This window comes from Haliotis rufescens, unplaced genomic scaffold (genome assembly GCF_023055435.1).
Source record: "Haliotis rufescens isolate VD_foot unplaced genomic scaffold, xgHalRufe1.0.p SCAF_4, whole genome shotgun sequence".
Lineage (NCBI taxonomy): Eukaryota > Metazoa > Mollusca > Gastropoda > Lepetellida > Haliotidae > Haliotis > Haliotis rufescens.
The window spans coordinates 19,688,837-19,715,790 of NW_025964112.1; the positions used below are offsets into that span (position 1 = coordinate 19,688,837).

Here is a 26,954-nt window from a genome sequence, read left to right on the forward strand (position 1 = left end):
ATGGTTCACTTGTTGTGAGAGAAGTTCATGTGTCCATGTAGCTGAAAATGCATAGATTAACCTTCCCTTGATCTGTACAAATGTATTAAATACAGGCAGAGATCACCGGGTGGAAACTGATGCAGTGGAATGAGAAACAATAACATTTGTTCTGACTTATCATGCTTATGAAGTGATTGACTGGAAGTACAATAAACTAGATTTTGAGAGAAAACAAACTTCTGACGTATTATTGATGTCATTCAAAAATATCAAATTCTGATATATTTACAGGTATTCCTCCTGTATTGTGGTATGATGGGCAGTTTTACTGAATGTCAGCTTAAACCTCTTCAACACATCAACAGAGCACTCACCTTCACATTGAATGGGTTTAAGCCACCCTGGTGCTTTTCTAAATATTGACTTAGATCTGTATGCTGAAAGAAAAAGTTGTACTTCAATTAAACGTTTTGGACAATCCAAGTAGTATCTGTGGATAGTATCCTCCAACTTGTAAAGGGTTTACAAACATAGATTTCAACAAATCCACTGAAACTGTTCAATTTATTTCAACATTAAATGATTATTCACTTGTTTTGTTTCATAAGAAACAAATATGGCAGGAACAAGTCAGGCAGCAACCAGCCAAACCAGTGGATGATAACATGAAGAACCATACCCTCTTTTGGTAAACTATGACACACAAACAGCTAAGCCACATATTTTCCGCTGAGAAAGAAAGAGTGTGGCATCTTCCAACTGAACTGGATATTCACTTTTAAGAATACTTGACAGCTATTATTTTCTTCAGGTAAAAGTAGTCCAGTGAAGAATGGTTTGGTGTAATGCTTCAGTATCACAGTTATATATCACAGAAGGTTGTAGATGTTTGTGTCTTACACTTTGGTGAAATCCTCAAGCATGGGTATGGTGCCGACAAACCTAGAAACATTATCAGGGCAAACCTCGGGAATCCAACCCACAATCACTGGCATGCCTGAGGGACACAATTCTGCACATCAAACTGCAGCACCTTATGTGACGGCCACCTGTGCCCCCCATAATGATCAAAAGAAAAGCCAACTCACCACATATTCAAATACAAAAGTGAGTGTTTCCTTGGTGTGAATGATGTCATGGAGAGTAACGATGTTGGTGTGGCGTAAACCCTTCAGCAAAGACGCTGAAACAACCACATGATCAATAAGTCCTGAACTTATATGTATCGGTGACTATTGCATTGTATTGAGAGCAGAATTTTGCAACAGCATTCCAATAATTACAAAAGTAGATTTCCTTGCATTATTAAACATAACAAAGCCAAACACATATGACAAAATTCAACAAATAATCGTTGAGAAGTTGATGTAGAGGAAAGCAAGACACCTCTTATTATCTGGAATTAATATATTAGTATTTCCTGAATGGATACCTACATACTCTTCAATAAAGTATATCTTTGGAAAAGTAATCAGGCCATGGACAATTTGTGATGTAACCATCTGTTACTGTTTGAATGCTACTTTAACAACTGAGTTTTACGAACTCACTTTTACACAAACTCAGCAATTTTTCTGGAATCGTATTAATCGGACAAAAAGCAGTTAGTATGAAAACATTGAAGTTTTATGTATAACTTCTTTATAGTTAGTAGAAACAGCCTAAAAATAATCAAATCTGGACTTGACAAAACTGATATTATGGTCGATGATCATGCCATCAGTGCATGATGACACGCCAAGAAGTCACAGAGCCTGATCACCAAATCCTCTTTAGTCAGCTCCTGTGACAAGCATGTGATACTAGGGACCTATTCATCCCTGAAATCCTAACAGGGAAGTTTCGATCTATAATACTCAGCGTGGATAATTAAAATTAATTAATCTCACCTTCTCTTATTGCAGTGAAAGGTGCACCCTCTTCTTCCTGAAGACGTATCTCTTTCAGTGCCACCACCTGATTGTTGAGGCTGCAATACACGACACACACAAGCTGCATGACCAGACTGCAGTCAGTTATACAAGTTAGCATTACTTACTCTGCACATTGCAGGAGGTGGGAATTCATATGAGCTGAGGCATGACAATGATAGTGAGCAAGATTATTTTGGAGCTATTAGCAATATTCCAGTCAAATCTAGAATTTGGGACACCAAAAATGGGCTCATATTGGGAATCGATGTGACAAACCAAATCTATAACCGCTAGGCTACCCTTCAGCCCACTCCAAGGGTAGAGAAATGCACGATTTGAGGTGTGTGAATGAGCAAAATGATGATGTTTTACACAGCAGTAGTGTTCAAGCAATATCACAGCAGACGGGAAATAATGGAGCCTTGGCCAGACAAGGCTGGGGATCGAACAACAGACCTTCCACTCACTGGGTAGACACTCTATCCACTAGACCATTGAGGTGGTCGACAATGCTTGAAATTGAAAATGTGATTTCAAATATTTGTGCAAAGAAATAAGAGGACATCAGTTACCATACCAGAGCAAAAACTGCACATGATATATATTTGATACTCAGTTTTTCAGTCCACAATGTGAGTACAGATCAGAGAGCATACACACCAAGTAGAGAACTTAGAACCACCTACCTGCTAATACCTTTGTAAACGGTGGCATACGAGCCCTCACCGAGCTGCTCCAGTTTATGGTAGGAGTCTGCTCGGCCAAACGGAGACTGTCCCTGAAACATTAGTATGTCACTGTCGGTGGCCGTACAAATCACATATATTGTTTGATGATATTTACTGTCCTCAGCATTATTCTCAAAGGGATTCCATAGCAAAGGACACAATTTCTGCAATACATGCACCTAAACTGGTTCAATTCTTCAATTGTATAACAAGTACAAAATGATGTATTATCAATACAAGGTTGCCTGTATGTTAACAAACTGTACTGTGATGTTTTTCAACTATATGAATGTGCAGGACTTCCTTATCAAAGCTGTTTCTGAAAATAGGTTGAAGACGGCAGATTATCAGGAAGGTCTAATATTGATCAAATGAGAAAACATTTCCGTACATCTATGCAATTGTTCTAATCTCAAACTGATAATATGTTTGGTGATAGCTAAAAAAATGCTCCATGCTCCACTATAGGATTTTTCCAAAGATTTCTTTTTAAAAAATCGATTGGAAGAATACTCCAGTACTACATGACATGCTGAATGTTGCTCCCACTGACACTATGTCAACAAGACATGTACAGATGACAGTGTGTCCAGGATACACTGTGATACTGTGATACACTGAACTCACCCCATAACTGGAGGTCCGCTTGGAGAGGAACTGGCGACAGTAGGCGTGGCCTTCAGACTTGGGCCTCTGGAGTCGGTCGCTTTCACTAGTGGGGAAATTGGTCACCAACATGTCGCCTGCTGAGTGGTGTCGCTTAACAGGGGTGTGACGTTTGCCTGAGACAGAAGCTGTGAGTCAAAAAGTATAAGTTGAGAACCTTTCTCAAATAACAATCTCTAATAAAAATTTATTTTGCTAACACCAGTGTCTCCATCATTTTATCTGTCTGGGTTCTTCATATTCCAGGATAAACTTGCAATAATAGGTTTGTTGTTGGGACACAAATGGCTTTCCAGGAGAATACCCAGAGCTCTTCTTTAGAATTTCCCTTGCAATCATGTTTACATATTAATGTAATTTTTTTCTTCCCAGTCCAAATGGCTCTGAGGGTTCTCTCTTACATATCTGGAAGGTCATCAAAACATATTGCATAAACACAGATTTTCAAGCATTTCCAAATCTGCTAAAAAAACAAAATTGTCCTTGAAGCAATCATTCTAAGTAATTATCAGATTTTGTTTGTTTAATACTGCACTCAGCAATATAACAGCCTTGTCACGGGAGCCTGCAAATTATCAAACATCTGGACCAGACAATAGGTTATTAGAGACCTGTTCTCACCCAGAAACCCAACAGGTGAGTAAATATCAGCTAATGCAGTATGCAGGATCAATTAAATATACACAGGTAGGTATTTTCCAATATAACTTACTTGACATGCGGGGAACCACAGCTGACTTTGAGTGTCCCCGGCCGACGTCTCGCCAGTTGCCGCTGCCGTTGGTGGCTGTATGGCCGCTGCCGTTCAGGATGGGGAGATCAGCAGGGGAGAGAGATTCGTCACGGGAGGAGTAGCCATTACTCAGAGAGCCAGGGTCTGACTGGCAATTGTACAATAACAAAACATTAAGTATAATCATCGAGATGCTTCCAAACTATGTTTTTATGGGAAACTGTGATGTTTGCAAAATGTGAATGCTCAAAGTCATTATGAAAAAAAATACAGTTTTTTGATTGCCATTAATTTATTAATGAATGGTCTTTCATCAAAGAATGACTGCCAAACTGAGTGAAGAATTGTTGCCATCAACTGTTGATCATCATTGCTGAATTTGGCATTCCCAAGGCTATGAAGAGGGACAATTAAATAGATTAAATTAGAAGAGTTTGCCAGAATGAAGACAGTATTTTAACTGAAAATCAACAGTCACAATGGCTGAACAGCAAATATTGATAAACTTTAGCCTCACAAATGTCAAAGTGACATAAGTACTGGTATAAATGTACTGTCATGACTAAAACATCAGCCCAAACAGGAAACAATTGTTTTTGTTTTTATTTTATTCTTCCTTGCATAAATATCATTACATGACAAGGGTCATGTTTCTATTCACAACAAGCATCATCAGTACGTGCAGTACATGACATTGCACGGGTTTCCTCCTTTTCTACTCAGGGCAACATGAAATGAAATCCATAATACCAAAACTCAAAAGCAGAACTATGGCAAAGAAGTATTTGAAAGTATTTGTTTCCCCTTAAAGAAGCCTTCTACGCCACATGGGATCCAACCAATCAAGCTTCTTTGGCAGAAGTAATTCAAGTTAAAGGACTGCAGAGGGGACATTGAAAAATAATTTACAGCCAACTCAAACAACGAAGTCAATCATAGTTTGGCTTAGAACTTTGCCACCCGTTTCGGAGGTTTTTTTAGTCTTGCTCTTGTAACAAATCCAATCACACTATAATTTTATGGAAATATAAAAAAACAACATAACATGAAATAACACTAAGGAGTAAAAGGCATGATTCCACCATCTGGTTGATATGTATGTAACGTTTTGAGATGAATCATGAACAAGTCTTTGGTTTAGCTATGGAACTGAACCACATCCACTGTGTCTTCATGGTCCAATTTGCTTCCATCCAGAGAAAACAAGAAAGGATTAATCAAATATCACTAATTATCAAGAGGCACCAGCTCACCAGCTGATAAACATGCTAAATATATGTGCAAAGTTGCATGAAGGACTTGTGAACACTTGTTTAGTTCTACTGAGGAAATCTTGGAATTGATGTCCATGAATGGTAAATATACAAGGGTGCATGTCATAATGGTGTCACTGGATGTGTATTAAGTTGTAATACTGGCAATGTGTGTGTTATCTGTAATACTGGCAATGGGTGTGTATCTGTAATACTGGCAATGTGTGTGTCTGTAATACTGGCAATGTGTGTGTTATCTGTAATACTGGCAATGTGTGTGTATCTGTAATACTGGCAATGTGTGTGTCTGTAATACTGGCAATGTGTGTTATCTGTAATACTGGCAATGTGTGTGTATCTGTAATACTGGCAATGTGTGTGCATCTGTAATACTGGCAATGTGTGTGTATCTGTAATACTGGCAATGTGTGTGTGTCTGTAATACTGGCAATGTGTGTGTGTCTGTAACACTGACAATGTGTGTAGCTGTATACTGGATGTGTGTGTATCTGTAACACCGGCAATGTGTGTGCCTGTAATACTGGCAATCTGTATGAAGTTGTAATACTGGCAATGTGTGTGCATCTGTAATACTGGCAATGTGTGTGTATCTGTAATACTGGCAATGTGTGTGTATCTGTAACACTGGCAATGTGTAAGAAGTTGTAATACTGGCAATGTGTGTGCATCTGTAATACTGGCAATGTGTGTGCATCTGTAATACTGGCAATGTGTGTGTATCTGTAATACTGGCAATGTGTGTGTATCTGTAACACTGGCAATGTGTAAGAAGTTGTAATACTGGCAATGTGTGTGCATCTGTAATACTGATAATGTGTTTGTGTCTGTAATACTGGCAATGTGTGTGTATCTGTAATACTGGCAATGTGTGTGTATCTGTAACACTGGCAATGTGTAAGAAGTTGTAATACTGGCAATGTGTGTGCATCTGTAATACTGATAATGTGTTTGTGTCTGTAATACTGGCAATGTGTGTGTATCTGTAATGCTGGCAATGTGTGTGTATCTGTAATACTGGCAATGTGTGTGTGTCTGTAATACTGGCAATGTGTGTGCATCTGTAATACTGGCAATGTGTGTGTATCTGTTATGCTGGCAATGTGTGTGCATCTGTAATACTGGCAATGTGTGTGCATCTGTAATGCTGGCAATGTGTGTGTATCTGTAATGCTGGCAATGTGTGTGTATCTGTAATACTGGCAATGTGTGTGTATCTGTAATGCTGGCAATGTGTGTGCATCTGTAATACTGGCAATGTGTGTGCATCTGTAATACTGGCAATGTGTGTGTATCTGTAATGCTGGCAATGTGTGTGTATCTGTAATACTGGCAATGTGTGTGTATCTGTCATACTGGCAATGTGTGTGTAGCTGTAATACTGTCAATGTGTGTGTAGCTGTATACTGGATGTGTGTGTAGCTGTATACTGGCAATGTGTGTGTGTCTGTAATACTGGCAATGTATGTGTATTTGTAATACTGGCAATGTATGTGTATCTGTAATACTGGCAATGTGTGTGTATCTGTAATACTGGCAATGTGTGTGTAGCTGTAATACTGTCAATGTATGTGTAGCTGTATACTGGATGTGTGTGTATCTGTAATACTGGCAATGTGTGTGTGTCTGTAATACTGGCAATGTGTGTGTAGCTGTATACTGGATGTGTGTGTAGCTGTAATACTGGCAATGTGTGTGTGTATCTGTAATACTGGCAATGTGTGTGTGTCTGTAATACTGGCAATGTGTGTCTAGCTGTATACTGGATGTGTGTGTATCTGCAATACTGGCAATGTGTGTGTATCTGTAATACTGGCAATGTGTGTGTGTCTGTAATACTGGCAACGTGTGTGTAGCTGTATACTGAATGTGTGTGTGTCTGTAATACTGGCAATGTGTGTGTAGCTGTATACTGGATGTGTGTGTATCTGTTATACTGGCAATGTGTGTGTGTCTGTAATACTGGAAATGTGTGTGTATCTGTAATACTGGCAATGTGTGTGTCTGTAATATTGGCAATGTGTGAGTATCTGTAATACTGTCATTGTGTGTGTGTCTGTAATACTGGATTTGTGTGTCCTTAATACTGATGTCATCTGTGTCTGTAATACTGGCAATGTGTGTGTATCTGTAATACTGGCAATGTGTGTATCTGTAATACTGTCAATGTGTGTGTGTGTCTGTAATACTGTCAATGTGTGTGTATCTGTAACACTGGCAATGTGTGTGTCTGTAATGCTGGCAATGTGTATGTATATCTGTAATACTGGCAATGTGTGTGTGTCTGTAATGCTGGCAATGTGTGTGTATCTGTAATATTGGTAATGTGTGTGTGTCTGTAATGCTGGCAATGTGTGTGTATCTGTAATACTGGCAATGTGTGTGTTACGGTATCTGTAATACTGGCAATGTGTGTGTGTCTGTAATATTGGCAATGTGTGAGTATCTGTAATACTGTCATTGTGTGTGTCTGTAATACTGGATGTGTGTGTCTGTAATACTGGATGTGTGTGTACTGACTGTCTAAGGTACATGCATGCAGGAAGTGAATTCACTAAACAGACTTCTCAAGTCTTCCTTTGGAGATCTCACTCGTGGGCATCAACTGACCTTTGACCTTTGACCTTTGACCGTTCACCTTTGAAATGAGGAAATAACCAACTATGTGCTAAACCTAATTTGTCATTTTTTAGTGTCAAGAAACAGTAAAATATATAAGTCTTTCAATCGCAGAGGATAATAACTGTATGAGAAAGTTGAAAGCTTTCATTTTCTCTTAAACTACAGCTATGAGTAACTTAATTGTTTCAGCTGTAGATTATCTGTAACAAATTGTAACAAATTGACAGTTAAATGACATGCTTTCTGTAAAGCAAATTTGAGGTGAGGTGAAATTGGGTTTAACGTCGCGTCCAAGATTATTGCACTTATATAGCGACGTGCATGCACGTGTATGTGTGTGTGTGGCTGCTTGTACTAGTCCGGACTGATGCCGATTTATAGTGCTAGCTCACTGAGATACCATGCCGCAGTTTAACATGAATACCCCACTCAGACACAGTATACTGACTCCGAGCCGACCAGTCCTTGTTTTAGCCCCTTAATGCCGAGCGCCAGACAGGGTAACAACAAGTACAATCTTTTAACGTCTTTTTGTATGACGCGGCCCGGGATCGAACCCTGGACCTTCCGCTCTCCGGGCGGACGCTCTACCACAAGACCACGGAGGCGGTCAAAGCAAATTTGAAGCCAATGCATAAATTTGAAGCATGTGCATTACAAATTCCCAATGACCAAATCGCACAAACTGTACATGCGGTATGAATAAACAGGCTAGTTCAAATGCAGCACGGATATCGAAGCATAAATTTAAAGATTTTCATGTATTTTGTATGTACTGAATGAAATTTCTGAGCAGAAATATTTGTGCTGTATTTATTTTCATTATTTAATGCATTATTTGAACTCTCAGGCTGTATTATTAATCTGATTACTCACTATTTTGTTACTTTGATGCTGTATTTTAAGTCACATAGTCCATACGTAATGGACATTCGTAGAAACATTACTTGCCAACTTTGCTGGCTCGTACATTATTTGTAACGAATGTCGAGTTACATGTGCATCATCTTTAACATAATAAATGTTGTAATATCAGAATCTCAAATACATCACATTCCTAGAAATACAGACACTTTTTAAGATAAAAATATTGAAGACTTGGACACTTTCCATCAATTATCACTACTGGCTCAAAATAAAATGTTCCACGCACTGAGGCTAATATCTGGTCTACCATTGCACCAAGATGTGGACGGAGTAGAAAAATAAGGACAAACATAATAGTATAACCTCCTGACCCTAATTATTTCTATGTACAAAGTTTAGTCTGACCTGGGAAGTCGTACAGTGACCAAGCCCTCTCATCAACCGGATGTTTTCAAGTGAAAGCAAGTGTGCAAATTACGATAATTACGTGAGAGTGATTGACATCAACAGTTACCGGTACATACCTCCTGGTCGCTTTCATGTATTGTATCTTCCTTGGTTAGAGCTGAAACACAAAGATTTGTTCATAAGACATTATCAGTATATCAGTCACATTGTAAATTGTAAAGTTGTTGTACAAGACTTTTTTTAAACACAAACGAGAGTCAAGGCCCCTGGCACTGCCTCTGCTTCTGTAAAATCAGCGATACTGTTACTTGCAGAGAGGGTAGAGAGTAAGCATGGTAAGGGCAAATAAAGTAAAAAAAAAATATTGCAATTTTTTGGCAAACATCAGTTGTCCTATATATATTAAGGCAATTTCTGAGGGGAAAAAAATCATAACAATGGTAGAAAGAATTTAAATGTCCAAGTGAAAGTGCTGAAATCACACATACATACATATTTGGGGGCCAATCAGTCCACACACAATTTTGAGGAAATTAATGTTAGGAATATTGAATAAAATTTTGAATAGAATCAATAAACTAGATTTTAAACATGAAGCAAGACATAGAACAAACAAACTCTTTTTATAACCTGGTGGTGTAATAAGAGGACTAACTTGCATACTTCAGTACGGATTTGTTGACAAGCTAATTTTAGTGTTGTGTACTAGAGTCATTGTATTTGCTTTGGGAGAAGAAAAAACACATCATTGTGTCTGTGCTGCTTCTAAACTTTGTATTGCCTTCCTCAATTTTCCCTCGCATATGTGACTGATTCACTCACAACTTTGAGCATAGCAATGGCATCTGTAAACAGGCATATCATAACGACAGTGCTCACCATATACAGGTAGCAGGTAACAAAAGAAGTTATTAGTATCAAAACATTGCAATGTTGTCTTTTAATCAGGCAAATGAAAACTCTCCGCTTAATGCAAACATTTCAATAATTCTTATGATTGCATGATATTATTGAGTATGCTGCGTATAAAACTGACATCATAATTGACAGCAAATTCTATCAAATGCAGCATTGATGTTCCCAAGTAGACTTGATGTGGATGAGTCACTGTGCAGCCGCCAGTGGTGATACCTGTCTTGTCAACAAGCACAACTGCAACGGCTTAAACTAGGCAACACATCACACCATAACAACCGATGAATGAACCTAACCTAACAGCTGCTGACAGTGATAAATCATCTGGTAGAACTCTTCATAAAAGGTACATAGAGGAACTTATTATTAAACTTTGTCAGTATTATTACCATAGTAGGTATTCTACTAATTCAGTGATTGCTGTTTTATGCCATGGACAACATTCCATCAATGTCATGGTGACCTGTAAATAAACAGGTCGCCACATGGAAACAAATGCTTGACATCACAAGGACCAATCCACATCATTAGGATATGATGACACACAGCCAACTGGTTAATATTGTGACCACCAGACCTTCAGTCTTGTCAGCTTACAATTAGAATGAGTGCTTGGTGTCTATCTGTCACAGAAGCCCTACAGGCTAAGCCTATTTAGGGTTGCAGTGTCATATTCAGTTGATCCTATGGTTTTAACCCCCTGGATGCCAGAGGGACATACATGTCCCTCACAAGATATATATATATATGTATGAAACAAGTACTTGACAATGAAAGGTTCCTGTGAATTGTTCATCTGATCAAGCTGCAAATATCTAACCATAACTGCTATGATTTAGTCTGATAATTTTTACATGCATAACACTGAGGTTGCAAAACATTATTGGCACAAGAACTTCCTTGTTGTGTTTCCTTATCTGCAACCATCATCAATCAAGGTTGCCATTATGTCTGAATCCTGCTTACCAACTAAACATGATTTATATTGTGTCCTGTGAGAACACAATGCCACGCATCCAGATGAAGATGGGGTCACTTTAAAGACAGACTTGTGTTCCTTCATTTTTGTGCAGGCAGTGTGGGGTTGGATAAACAACATTCTCACAATACTGGATGCTGACAACTGTCTTATGGCCAATAATTCACTGCGTCCTGTTCCACAAAGAAATTAAAGTTCAACATATGAGACCCACCAGGAGATTGTGCTATGACATCATAAAGACATTTGGCGTCAACTTACTTCAGTGAAGATTGATATTTGTGATGTCATGTATCTCGGTAATAAATATGAATTGAAGCGCATGAATTGTATTTTTGTGTTCTGAAGATGCTGTAGTTTTAAAATATAATGAAAAACCCCAATGTAATTGTTCACCCATAAGGTCCCTTTTTTCATGGTTGGTCACATAATATATGACAGTCATAATCCCTCTCAGGCCACTGGGATCAGCTACAGCTTTGTGCTGTGAACATGGTATAGTAAGTCAGTAAGCATGTCATTGCACATCCCAAATGTGTAGATTGATTATCATTATTTCAGTCACTTGCTTGTCTGGTCCAGACTCAATTATTTAAAGACCACTGTCATATAGCTGGAATATTGCTGAGTGTGGCATCAAACAACAAACAAACAAAAACAACAACTTGCAGAACATAACTCATCATATCATATTGCTATGGCTATCATTAGTCTATATGAAGCACAAGGATCAAGCTAATGTATCCACAAAACATGAACATGGTAACTTTGTCACTTTGTTAATACAAGTGGGGGAAGGACAAGTGACCATGCATAGCAAAGAGCAATCCTACAATGTTCGAAATTAAGCATGAAAGTCAAGAGGTCTTTGTCCATGTTGTCATAGCCCTTATGTTGAATTAGAGACAGAAAGGGTCCCTAGATTCAAACACTGTAGGAGCGAACTTTAAAGACTCTAGGACCCCATTTAAATCGAACGCTGTTACATATGTCACTAGTCTGTTTTCCCCCATGACATGAACATGATGAAGGCAGTCCACTGTATGCATGACAGCAATGACACTGTATAGAGCACACAGAGCATTCCGAGCAGGTAAATTGAATTAACATTCACACAGGTTTCACATACATTATTTTTAACAGTAGTGAGTCATTCGATGCTATCCTCCAACACCAACTTCACTTGTTCCCACATGACATAAAGCTTTTCCTCTGGACTAGGCCTTCATAAATATAATAGTAGATTTTCATCACATCATTTTATTGTCCCCAAGTACCTACAGACAAAGAAAATCTCTATGTCTGTTTCTCTTTTCAAATGATGAAATACACCATAGTCCTACCAAACCTTCATGCTTTTGTGTGATTGTGAATCACACCAGTTATTCAGTTATACCAGAGCTGGTACATGGATGCCTTTATCTGTTTGTTTACAAACAAGAAAAATGTAAAAAATTATAATGCCTCCCATCTCACAATCTTCAGATATTTGGAATTAAGTATATGCTCATCACATTGAAGGCCTGGGTTTGATTCCCCACATGGGCACAATGTGTGAATAATACTTCTGGTCTCCCAGTTCCAACCAAGATGTTGCGGTAATATTGCTTAAAAACGACATAAAACAACACCCAATAAATGACTAATAACAAATGATACAAAAAAAACTTCTTTACCATTGATCACATATCTTTCCACTATCATCAGCAGCCAGTGGTGACATCCAGCACGGCTGGACAGACTCACTAATATTCTATCTATTTACTGGTGTAATTCCATCTGGGACTACCTATGAAGTTCAGAAAACAATATCAATCATACAATGTCCGTGTTGGAAAACACATGCTGATTTGCAGGACTTCAAAACAGTGAATGGCCTAAGCTGTGACCTTGACATTAAACATGTTACACACAACTTTGACACATGGCAGGTATTGATAAGGTTGTAAGAGTTAATTCCACATTAACGACAATTAACTGCCATATATGTGATGGGATTTGCAGAAACATTGCTAAGAACCTCAGTACAAGTTACAGCCAGCGCCAAAAGCCTTGATAACCCTAATAAACAAGTGCAAAAGTGAGCGTGGCTCAATAATACCCCTGAACCGCCTAGTGTGTCAGTAGTTACAAATTAAATAGCTAGGATAGGGTTAGGGTTTGAAAAATTCATAAAAAAATGGAAAATTCATAAAAACAATATTTTTTCTTTTGACTGCACCCCTCCTTATGACACAGATTATATGTACGAAGTTGGGGATGAATCCACTGAATAGTTAAAGAGAAATTGCGCAGACAAAGTTTTCGGACGGACTTTAGGGTTTGAAAATTTCATAAAAAAATGGAAAATTAATAAAAACAATTTTTTTCTTTTGACTGCACCCCTCCATATGACACAGATTATATGTACTAAGTTTGAGATGAATCCCCTGAATAGCTTAAGAGAAATCGCGAGGACAAAGTTTTCGGACGGACGGACGGAACCTTGGTATAACTATATACCCCCGACATTTTGTCGGGGGCAAAATAAAATTGAACAATACGGGGGTCCCTCAATTCAAATCCACTTGCAAAACACCTCAAGGTCCCAAGGACCACTCCCTCCCCTGACTTCTAACACTGCTACAGTCAACACACACCCTAAACCTCTGAAACTATCAACCACAGCAAAACCACAAGTTTATATCCATGGATATAATTTAGGATAAAACTTTACTTACAACATGAATTCTCAGGCCTACCTCTCATATGTGGAAAAGGTCTGATTGACCATGAAATATTAAGTCAAGATGTGCGTAGGGCGTGCACTTGCTAGATTGATTATGGTAGTGTAAGATGGGAGGTGAGTACAGCCATCTTAATAGACCATGTGTATAACAAGCTCTGGTATGAAATCAAAGGCTTGTATGTTTGAATACTTATGTTTATTTGATTGGCAGTTAATGATCACACTTTTGCCTCTCCCTTGCTATGAATAAATCATAAACTTGAGAAACTGTACACGATAGTTTGAGAATGTCCTGAAAAAATAAACTTCTCCTTATAACATGTATAATGTATCTTGTGTATAGTTAAACATGTTAAATTCAAAAAAGTATCTATACCATGTACATGATGTATGCATCAGGTGTTAATTCCAACTTTCGCAGTCTGTGAAAAATATTTTTAATATACCAGATAAATGTCTTGGTAGAATTCCAACATCGGCTAGCTTGATTTAGCGGTACTTCACTACAGCTATCATGAACAACTCATAAAGATTTTGCTGAACAAGTTTTGTTTTTATTGATATTAATATTTCTAAAAAATGAAAATTTGTTTTACAATTAGGAAATTACCACCCAGGGAGCTGCAAATGCTGTCACTAAACATGTTAAAAACACATGCAGTATGTACCACAACAAGTGCCAGAGGAGCTTAGAAGATTGATAAAGGAGGACACTTTTCATGCTTATTAATACATACACAAGAGAGATCAAGCAGGAGACAATGCACTTAGCATTGCTTAGTTCAAGCATTGATGAAACCAAAACTTTGGCAATATTAGGATATTAGACTGACAGCTTTAAACAGAAATGCTGTAATCAATATGCTTGTGTGTGATTTCCTCAAATGACCCAGAAATAGCAATCACACAGATACATGTTTTACCTTTGCTCTTGTACACTAGTGATTCTGCAAACAATGCCCCAAGTTATTCCTTAGATGATTTTTTAGTGCAATGATTGACACAAATTACCCTCCAACCATGCCAACCACAACTGTACAACGAATAAAACTCTTCGAATTGTTCTGATTCTAGATGCACTTTTCACCTAGTATGAGTGCATATAAAAATTACTCAGACTGGTATAGACATTGGTCAGGGGGCAAATATTGGTGTATGGAGCTTAATACAGCAAATACAGTTAGCCTAAGACAGATAAGCAATCTCAAAGTAAGACTATAACATGTATAAGGCACAACCTACACATTTGTGTGAGACTGAAACGCATCATTCTTCATGCTCATGTAGGCATTCACATATTCATATAGTACTATGTACTTATTCTTGCACACCTACTTTACTCAAGAGTTTTACAAATCTGGGTAGTGATAAAATGTCCTTGTAATGTTAAAACAATGGGAATTTTTTGAAATTTGTTCTAACTTGCAGCAGGCTAGTGTTAAGACCTTGAAACTACAAATGTAGTTGGTGTGTATGTCAGCCACCTGGCAGCAAAACAAATACCTCTAAGATGAGGTGATAAACATGATCATATGAAGCTATTTAGGTGATATTTATCATGTGTTTGTGTTATTCATGATGAGATGGAACTTTCTTGTCTATTCTTTTCCATACATATTTCACGTTCCATGTACAATCACTTCATTAAGTGGTAGTTAGCCACAAAGCCCTAAATATATCTCTTTTCTGATATTCTTCTTACAAAACTAGGGTAATTCTAACCTTTTCCTCTCAACTAAATGTCATGTGATTGCATAGACATTGTGGACATAAAAAGAATTAATTTCGTAACATGCTAATAACATGAATGAAACATGATTAATTTATTCATTAACAAATATATATTGTATATGGTAAATTAACAATCAGTAAGTGATTGTAAAGTGTATGTGTGTGGATAAGCTGAACACTTGCACCGATGAACTGTGGATAGATCTACGCTACGTTTCTGCGGGATGGCAGCATTACTGTCATAATTGACAAATTCATGATTAGGGCTCATTGTAAATACAACAAGAGTTATCAGGAGATGACATATCCCCTCGATCTGGTGCAATTTGGAAATGGAGTTTGGCTACTTATACCTCACTTTTTGGTTCATTGCCATTGGATACCTTCAGTTCAGTGAAGAAAAATAATAATGCCGTTCTGAATTTTACAATATCCAAAATCATAAAAAGGCACCAGTTCACCTCTAGACTGATATGTATCAAATGTATAGCAAGTTTCATCATAAAATATTCAACGGTTTGTAGTTCTGCTCCTGAAACGAGCACCTTCCTCATTTTCAGGAAAATCCTACTTATCGCCATGAAAACGTTAAAAAAAAATAATCCCAACTCATCAAAGGGCACCAGTTGACTACTGGACTGATCTACATAGCAAGTTTCAACAAGAAATGTTCAAACGGTTTAGGGGGTTAGACGGATAGACGGATGGACAGACATGCTGATCGCCACTTCCCCCCTGTTTTGAACAGGGGGCATAATGAGCACCAATCACATGACTTAACTTTTGTCTGGACTAACAATGGGTTTGTTGGCAAGTCAAAGAACACTGTATGTAAGTCAAGCATGGTTATGGTGCGTCACAAAACAAAATCAGTAATAGACAAGCCACTGGATATCAAGTTTTTAGTCCTCTCTGAAATATTGCCGCCCAAGGGGAGTTTAAAATAAGATGTGGTACTACTGAAGTGAAACAGTTTATTTTACCTGATTAAGCCGTATTTCATATTAGAGAAGATACTGTCTATCAGGAGATGGTAAAATATGTCAAGAGATTGTAACATTGAAAATATACATAAAAACCTATGTAAGTCGCAGAAATAATCAAAAAGTCATGTGATTTTTGGCTGATTTTAACCTCTACTGCAGTGAAACTCAAAAGGACAGGTAAGGTTCTGACATTAAGAAAGTGAGCAAGTCTGGTTTAAAATGTTGCTTTGAACATAGGGAACATAGGCTTTGAACATCAGGGTATTATCAGGGAGGAAAGTCCAAACCAATGCAGATCTTAGAAGTTTGCCTTTTTGGAGAAACCCATCCCCATAGATTCAAAGCCATGATCACAGGTTTCAGGTATGGACAGAGAATTTCGGAGCCTTAGATGACAGGGCAACCCGTGCCTCTAGGGGTGAGGATTCTTGAGGAGGTCTCCTTAGGTACTTGAATCTGGGAGCCCTAATTTCAACATTCGGGTTATGCATTGGAGATATGTACATATGACATATGCTCTTACAACAAAAAGAGATATCCAAAGACACTTTTTGCAACAAATATACTACATCCATTTAATACATACTTACCTAAACATGCATAATAATTAATATCTTATATAAATCATTGACAATTCGCCTTATCAGGTATTCCCCAGAGAAATATCTGTAACTGCAGCTGATGCAAGGCTCTGTTGCTTGTGTGATGACTGACTGGCTACAGCTACATTGCATCACAAATTGGATGAACTACTTTGATGACTGAAGGAATTATTCATAGTGTGGTACACCTGTACCTGACAGACTCTGCCTTGCATTAACGTTGGATTAGGGTCATCGGGTTTAACTTTCTCCATGAGATCAGCCTTAGTACCAGTAGCTGATGGGACCCTGCAATTGAGGCACCCAAACATGTACTGATATACAGGAAATTGGCACCGAACCAGCAGTTAATAAGTTAATGGTTATGTTGGCCCAGGAATGATCATGCAAACACACACAGTATTCCTTCTTTGACAAGACTTCTAATAGGGTTATCATTAGGAAATCGCTCATTCAACTGAAGCAGTCTGTCCCATGCTTAAAGTATCCTTTCAATAGTTTACCTACGAGTAACATGTTTTATTCATTTGAGGGAGTGCTGTAAAAAATAAATCAATAGTCCTCCTTTAATGTCTCTTTTTTTCAACAATTGAACCTTTAACTGCAATACCTGGCCATTAGGCTAAAAACTTATTTAATCTAGTTACCCCCCAAAAAGAAGAGTTTTTCACTTAATTATCACTGATTATTTTAAAAATGTGGCATTGTGATCACAGTGATTAAAGTGCTTACAAGAAGTTGGCCCAAGTTTTAGAGAAGTTCAAGGCAGTCTATTTAGGAGTATGTGGTGTTTGTGCCATCACGGACATAGCCAGCAGGGCATGTCGCTTATTCATGTTCAAAGTTTGAGCTTTTACCAGTTTTTAAAGCAGCTTTCAAAAACGAAAGTTGACTTGAACATGTTTAAAGCCATGAACAATTCTGAGCCATTTGATGCCAGACATTCCTCGTATAGTTTCCCTTCTGCCAGTTTGTACAAGCAGCTGAAAGTGGATACACAGGCAGACAACAGACAAAATGTCACACCACCATAATTCAAACTTCAACATGATCAGCGTATTTCTTGCTAAACTACTGTTGGAGATATTAAAAAAACAGTTTTGGTTCTCACATGATTATTAAAAAAAGTGGAATGATTAGCAGCATGTAACCACAAAAACATTCTTACTAATTTGGCTGGTGGCCATAGCGATCCTAACATCTATGAAAAAATAACATTTACACATAGAAATGTTGTGAAAATACAACACAGCAACACGAACATGATACAGATCATATTGTGTTGTGACAATTCGCTGTCGCCAGGTGATGCACTTAGTGTAACCTCTCATCTGCGTAACTCCTGACAGGTGTGGAAAAGGGGGTTGCCGCATAATACACATACCATAGGATTCATGGTTAAATTGGTGCAATGATAACAACATATCATTTTTTTTCATTATTAGCACAAAACTACATTTGCTACTGACTTAATGTCTCATGTATTCAATAATATTTCAAAAACATACCATAGTTGGATTCAGATTCCATCATCAAGATCATCTAATTCACATCATTGTTATAGCTTGTTCCACTATTGTTTCTTTGGATTTAAGCAATATTTCAGAATCTAAGTTTGGACTTTTTTTCATTCATGTAAATTGTTCTTGTCTCCTTGTTGCTGTCAACCAAGGTAGCAATACATTTGGTTAACTACATGTAGTTATTTCATTGATTGCTCAAAAAGACTTTGAACACTAACAATTACAGGCCAAAAAGGAATTTATTTCTATTTCCCACCTCACTTTAGAATCTGCACTGAATCTAAAAGCCTTTATGAGGGAGAGATTTTAATCTATATTTCCAGTAGTCTGCAAAAATTATCTGCTACAGAGTTGCCATCTAGTTATCTGCTACAGAGTTGCCATCTAGTTATCTGCAACAGAATTGCCATCTAGTTATCCGCTACAGAGTTGCCAGCTAGTTATCAGCTACAGAGTTGCCATCTAAATACCTGCCACAGAGTAGTCATCTAAATATCTGCTACATAGTTACCATCTAGGTACATGCTTCAGAGTTGTCATCTAAATACCTGCCACAGAGTAGTCATCTAAATATCTGTTACAGAGTTACCATCTAGTTATCTCCCACAGAGTTGCCATCAAGTTGCATGCTTCATAGTTGCCATCTAAATATCTGCTAAAGAGTTGCCATCTACATATCTGCTACATAGTTACCATCTAGTTATCTGCTACAGGTTTGCCATCTTAATATCTGCTACAGAGTTACCGTCTAGTAATCAGCTACAGAGTTGCGATCTAAATATCTGCTACAGAGTTGCCATCTGAATATCTGCTACAGAGTTGCCATCTAGTTGCATGCTTCATAGTTGCCATCTAAATATCTGCTACAGAGTTGCCATCTAAATACCTGCCACAGAGTTGCATCTAATATCTGCTACAGAGTTGCCATCTAGTTACATGCGTCGAGTTGAGGAAATGGCAAACACAGCAAAGATCTAATAAGCTTCTAAAGAAGTCTCAGCTACAAACCTACGATAAAAAAATATAGGAAATTAGCCTTGCTGGACTTCTGACAATCACATAACCTCATAACACTGAAACTGCTACCAGGCATATGGCGGATTGTTTAATGATACCTGCAGCTGAGCCACTATCTACATGATAAGCCCAAGCTAGCCAATCATCTGCACAGCTAATGCCAAATTCAATCTGTCAACAGCTACACACATACTAGGATGATGACTCAGTGAAGAGCTTGGTGAAATGTCAGTTTTTAAGGTTAAATCCGATCGATCAAACACCATTATCTGGTGTTTGTGTGCATGAATGGGGGTGTTTATTTGAATCGGAGCTAATGACAGTTAAATGGTGAAAAATGCCAAGCCACCAAACCTATTTGACCACAAAAAGTTCACTGTTTACAAGCAATGCTCAGTGGTTTAGAAAATCTGATTAGTCTTGACGGCAAAGAAAAGAAACATTATTATAACAAATCATGCACTGTCACTAATTATTGCATTCACATAATCCACTTAAACTAAATTTCTAGCCATTTGTGGTCCCTCATATAAAGTCATAAAGAAGAGGTCATATTAACATGAATAACATTATCAAAGGCAATAAAATGTTACATCCTCTGGTAAAACCATCAAAATAAATATTAACTGTTCCTTTACTTCTAGCTCCTTCATGCCTCCTTGGAACTATTCCCGAGCTAAGATATTTCATATCCCATAGTGGCAGTGGTAACCAAACAGAATCAGTTCTTCACATCATTATTGCTTCAGCCATGTTGGCTGTGAGGAGGCTACAACATCACAACACCCTGTTGCATATGTTTTCCATGAGCTGGCTTGCCATACAAACAATATCTTTAACGGTTTCCTTTCAAAATACATTTCCCCAACACCGTTAAGTATTTTTATTTTGTTAGTTGTTTAACAATGCAGTCAGCAATATTCTAGCTTTATGAAACCGACCTGTAACTAATTGAGTCTGGACAAGTCTTATTGATATTATGATTGATATTATGAGCAGTGATCTATACCATCGGGTTAATTGATAATCTATAAAGCAAGTCATTGAAACTGGCCGCCTGTTTCATTAATTTTGTTTAGCAATATTCCAGCTATATGACAGAGGTCTGTAAATAATCGAGTCTGGGCCAGACAATCCAGTGATTGATATCATAAGCATTGATCCACGCAATTGGGATACGATGACATGAATCAACCAAGTCAGCAAGCCTGACCACCCAATCCTATTAGTCGCCTCTTATGACAAGAATGGTCGCCTCTCATGGCAAGCATGGGTTGCTGAAGGCCTATTCTAACCCAGATCTTCACAGGTAGTTTCATTAAGTTGCCTCATATGACCAGCATTTGCTGTTGGGGACCAAATCTAACCCAGAATCCCCATGGTCAAATATGCTTATATTCATGAAGAATACAATGAGTAGTGATGAGTAATAGAACACAAACAATATGGATCTTCCTTGTGTCACATCTGTAAGCTCTGTATTGTGTGATGCTCATATTAACAATCCTAAACACTCAGGAAGGACTCAGAAGGTAACAGATATACACATCGGGACACCATGTGAATTCTTTTCTCTTTTCTTTTGTTTACAATATGAAACAATATTAATATTTCTCAGTTTCCCAAATTTTCTCTCTCATGCCTCTTTCAGTTAAATTGTATACGGTTAAGTAAAGTCAGGTCACTAAAGAACAAAATTATAATGTCCTGTTCGACCTTCTGATTTGTGCTTCTATTTATCTGACAAGTAAATCATGTTAATAAGTGGTACTTCCGGGCAGTGTAGGTCAAAAGTACCGGTACTCCATGCTTGTTGCAAGTCAGCTGAAATGGTGACAGAGAGGTCATCACTTCGTGAGTCTGACCTGGATGATCATGTCTTTTATCGTACCCTGATCATGGATCATGGCTTATGGGATCTAACACTAGACTGGCAAAACCTTTCTCCATCGCAGGCTGCCATGATAAACATGTTGCTGATATCTGATAATCATGATATGATGATGCTGCTGGCTGTCAAAACAATATTCACCCACACAGTTCACATTTCATGTAATACGTATACGAAGAGGCCACATCATGCATGAATATCTTGTTCAGACTTACAAAGTTTGCCAAAACTTGCTGATATTCTTCTCTTGAGTTTCTTGATTCTGCTCACTTGTCCTTTTTCTTTACCTGAAATGAACAAGGTCAATAGGTCACGGTCAGGTCAAGGGAGTTTCTGTTCTTCCAGCAAAGTAAAAAGAAATTACACATACAAAATGATGAATATTCACATTTCAAATATTAAACTAAAAACTAAAGACTTTTAATAGAAAATATCATGCCATATACAATAGATGCCCTTAGGTTCCAGGTACCAGTAGTTTTTCTGGGTGTAATTTACTGTAAATTAAAAAAAAATTGTATAATGTTCTTGATACATTGATCAAACAGCTGTGTTAATATTTGATCATCAAATTACTTTGTTGAACATGATGAAGTCCTATTCAGGTGAACATTCACCTGTGTCCACTCACTGATAAAGCTGGGAAAACCATGAACACTTTTATTAAGCCCTTGGTTGTATTTGCCTCCCATTGAAGCAGCAGGACCTTTTCAGCAGACAAATATTGTCTGTTCAAACACCCCCCTGTGGCAGTTTCCCTCATACCAGATACAACTTGGACGAGTTTTGTATTGTTCTTAAGTTTAAAGCTGCCTATAGAAACACCAAGGAAAGTGTAAAGGATATTAATTTTAGTAGAAGCACATAAGATTTTCATGTGATAAGATGTACAGGGTCAGATGCAAACCACAGTGACCAGCAACATCTTTTTGAGGGAAGGTGTCATTATTTTTATATATTGATAGTCATGATTGTAAAATACATAAAACATATCCACCTGATAACCATTTTCCCAAGGCAAGGGCATTAACTGACTATAAAAGTCCAGTTATCAGCCTTGCCAGACTAGGCTGGAATTCTGGAGTTACATTTTGGCTGGACTAAAAAGTCTATACATAGTGCAATCAACATCGTGCTACGAATTACACATTCAGTTGCTAAACAACATGGATTTCAACGTGCAGATTTCGTTGCAGGCTGCAGGCTTTGCAAACCATGTGTACTGTAAACTGGGCATCTACAGATATTTTGCAAAACTTTTCATGTTTTTAATCAAGGTGCTTAAGTGATTTGATGGTGCTAAGACCCGTTTTATTACAACATAGATCTTGATTATCGATCAGATCATTTTGAAGCAAACGCAAGTGATATGAGCAATGGAATCTGATTGGTCAACAGGAGGGACGTAGAAGGGACATTACACATAATAGCCACTGGTGGAGATAAGATCGAGCCTGGAAATTCCAGCCAAGTTCAGCAAGGGTGGAAACTGGACTTTCATAGTCAGTTATTGCCCCTACCTCAGGAAGATGCCTAATAACATTAACATATCTCAGTATAATTGTAAATCAGCATGCATACTGATCAGGATGATAAACTAGCAAGTGTTTGCAAATGTAAATACAGTGAAAACATTAGGCTTGACCCTATTAATCCTGAAATTGTGCTTCCAAAATGATTGTCATTTGGGTTATCCATCTATATACAATGACATCAACATGACATCAACACATATCTATGATTTGTAGATAACCTAAATGGCTTCATCGCCCATAAGCAACCATCTTCCCAAGGCAAGAGAGTTAACCGACTTTAAAAGTCCAGTTTCCACCCTTGCCAAACTAGGCTGGAATTCCTGGGCTCGATCGTAGCGCCACCAGTTGCTATTACCAGTTATGTCCCTTCTAAGCCTCTCCTATCGACCAATTAGATTCCAGTTCTCGTATCTCGTATCACTTGTATTTGCTCCAACAAAATGGAGGGGCCCAGCCAAGATGATCTGATCGATAATCAAGATCTTTATTGTGATAAAACGGGTCTTACATAGCAAAGTGCATCAAATCGCGTGAGCACCTTGATTAAAAACATGAAAAGATTTGGAAAATATCTGTTGACAACGAGTTGGCGGTGCACATGCTTTCCAAATCTTGCAATCGACCGAAATCTGCACGGCAGTTTACGAACCGGATTTTGATTATGTTGCACGATTTTGATTGGACTTTGCATAGACTCGTTAGTCCAGCCAAAATGTAACTCTAAAATACCAGTCTAGTTTGGCAAGGGTGGAAACTGGACTTTTATAGTCAGTTAACCCTCTTGCCTTGGGAAGATGATAAGCAACATGGCATTAGGGAGGTACCACCATTGAGGGAGTTTGTGTTCTTTGCATATTTTTTCACCAAAATTAATCCAGTTACAAATATGCAATATTATAAGGGCAATAGAAGCTGATCGAAACTACAGAGGGAGAGAGTGAGTTGGGTTTAATGCCGAACAGTATCTCAGTTATAGGATGGCATGTCATCTTAATGTGGGAAGAAAGCCTGAAGTGATGCTGATCTCAGCGTTGATGAAACCTCCGACCACAAGGATCATGCTGACAAACCTAGAATCAGGGTCAAACAGGAATCGAATCCAAGATCATAGGTTTCTGGCATGCCCAAGGGACACAATGCTACACAGCGAATTGCACCTCCTTAGACGACTGGGCTACTCATGTACCATAAACTACACAGGGCAATACATCTAAAATATATCATGAATTTCTTTTCAGCATGTTTCAGTTCAGAGTTCAATAAATAAAACAAAAGTAAAGTCAGTGAGCTGACATTGCTATACACCCCAGTAGCAATATTCCATCTACGTCAAAGCAGTCTAGACATGGCAAACCAGTGGTTTATAGCATGAACAACAACCACCAAATAAGTGTATTAATATGTACAATAAGCTTAAACATGTTTAAACAATGTGGCAACTGTTTTAGGTAACATTTTGAAAAATCAAAACAACAAGTATGTAATACTTCTATACCCTGCCAATAGTATGTTCTATTGAGTGCAATACTCAAGCCCCTGCCTACATAAGCCGCCTAGTACTTGTTCCAAGTACTAGTGGCACTGAATCAAAATATGATTAATATGCTGCTTGCTTGTCATACCTTTAGCCATTAGGGTGGTGTTACTATGTGAAGATCATTGGGAGGAGCATTATCATCGGACACACTTGGGTTCTCAATTTTATAGTTTATTTTCACAAAAAATATCTGTAAACCAAGAAACAGTCTGGCAGGACAAAAACTGCATAAACTCTACCATATTGTAGGTAACATGCTATTTCATATTAACCTTGTGAGGGTTATTACTTTCAAGTGAGACTTCCTGAAAGGTTTTACATTTGAAATGTCAGATCAAATCTGGGCAGGTGATGAAGCCTTGTTCAACCTTACATTTGACTGACTTCAGTTGTTTGCATACTGCACATGGTCTTTCTGTTGCCCACATTTATTGAATTGGTTTTTAACACTATTGTATCAGAAGGCAATTTCCTCTGCCTTGTGTTTACATTTTCAACTAAAATAGAGAAGTATTTTAGCTAACTTATTAACCATCTAAATGCAAGAAATAACAAAAGAATAGCAAATATTGGCAAACCTTATCATGCCTTACCGTGAATCAATAATTTAATCTTGGTATAAAATGAATTCCATGGCAGCAGACAAGAGAAAGAAAAAGGCATGTTTTATCCATCACTTAATTCCAAACACTGGAATTGATTGAAACCAATGACCAATGGTGTAATCTAACCATCTTCCCAATCTCTCTTAGCTCCTACATACTTGAAGCAAGTCATTGATCAGGTGTATACTCAGTTTATCAGCCACCTTATCATGCTTGTCATGTCACAAAACCATTAGGTGCAGTCTGGTCTTTCTTGATTGGACTGAGATAACTGACGCCATAGAAATGTAAATGTCACAAATCCAAGAACCTCTAATTATACCCAGTACAATACGTCCTGAATGTTCTGCTCATGTCATTGTTTACATGGCATGGCCAGAATCAATTTAATGATTATATATCAAAACAAGGACATGCTCAATTAACGGGTCATTAATACATTTATAGCACTAAATCTCAGGAAACATGATAAGTAGAAACGTATCCCATGGAGAATACGGGTAAGATTTGGTCCCACAACAACCAATGCTGGTTGGAAGGGGCAACTTAATGGATCAGGGGATCAGACTCAGGGCCTGGTTCATAGTGTTTAATTGTGCCATGACAGCATAAAATGTTGCTCAGAATTTTTGTCACTGGATTGTCTGGTCCAGACTTGCTTATTTACAGGCTGCTACAGTATTAAACAACAAACAAATTTATGTCCAGACATGTCTGGTAGGTGCAGGGCACAATGGCTGTTTTCTCAACTAATTATATACTTCATTAACTCCAGCTGGTAGTACATGCAGGTGTGACCATGAAAAGGGCTCCTGGACAATTAACATGGTTAGTATACTTACCAGCCTACAGATTACAGCCCATCTGGCCTTGGTGCTCACTGTCCATAAGATAGCAGGACTACATGCTGTGAATAAACAGCTGTGTCACGTGGGCGGCACTTCAGGAGAGGAGATGACAAAACTAACACCTTTACTATTTTGTTCAGTGCTTTTTCAGTACCAGTAAATGAGAAAATAACATGACAAATTGTTTTGTATGTTTATGAAAAGAACATACCTGTTTAAAGGAGTATGGATACAATATCTGAGTATCATGAGCGTGATGAGTATGAGGGTTGGGTTCAACAGTGATATGATAATGCTCAATTTCAGGGAATTATCTACAATAATCAACTTAGTGTCATTGGCTGTCACATTGGCATAAAAATAAAAGCACTATTTTGTAAAAGAAATAATAGAAATCTTATTATTAATCAAGTCCATATTTCATTTAATGTTATGTAATAATGTGAAAAAAAAGTTTACACTTTGGACCTACTTTTTATCATTTGTTAATGGTCCTGTTATCACTTTTGCAAATATAAAGCATTAGTTATTATCATAATAATTTCAAATAGGATTTTTAACATTTGCTGTACACCTGAGGCTGAATGTCAACCTCTGAAGACACCCAGGTAAATCCTTCAGAAAAATTAGCATGAATGGGTGTTACTCTGCACAGCAAAACTTGGGGCCTTAGACAACGTATTCGACGTAATAAGCGCCCCCCTCTAATAAGCGCCCACGACGATATTTGCTAATATATTGACTAGTGAACAATCCCAATTAGCACCCCTTCCGATTGATCAATGTACACAGGACTTATTTATTCGTGTATATAATGTTATATGCATTCTTAATTATTGGAAATTAAATTCTGGTAAAAAAATATAT

At 37.8% G+C, this 26,954-nt stretch overlaps 1 protein-coding gene across 2 annotated transcripts in view; it reads right to left on the reverse strand.

The window, feature by feature from the left end:
- Positions 1-26,954, reverse strand: part of LOC124132129 (cyclin-dependent kinase 14-like) — a 45,838-nt gene that overhangs the window by 12,321 nt on the left and 6,563 nt on the right. Inside the window, exons 2-9 of one of the 2 annotated variants that reach the window (XM_046495817.2) lie at positions 21,778-21,849; positions 9,307-9,347; positions 4,002-4,170; positions 3,251-3,405; positions 2,582-2,673; positions 1,872-1,951; positions 1,071-1,165; positions 357-419 (exon numbers count right to left, since the gene is read on the reverse strand). In XM_046495817.2, the coding sequence (XP_046351773.1) occupies positions 357-419; positions 1,071-1,165; positions 1,872-1,951; positions 2,582-2,673; positions 3,251-3,405; positions 4,002-4,170; positions 9,307-9,347; positions 21,778-21,849 (767 nt within the window). Of the gene's footprint in view, positions 1-356; positions 420-1,070; positions 1,166-1,871; positions 1,952-2,581; positions 2,674-3,250; positions 3,418-4,001; positions 4,171-9,306; positions 9,348-21,777; positions 21,850-26,954 lie in introns of both variants that reach the window. The other variant, XM_046495816.2, reaches the window with a different exon arrangement.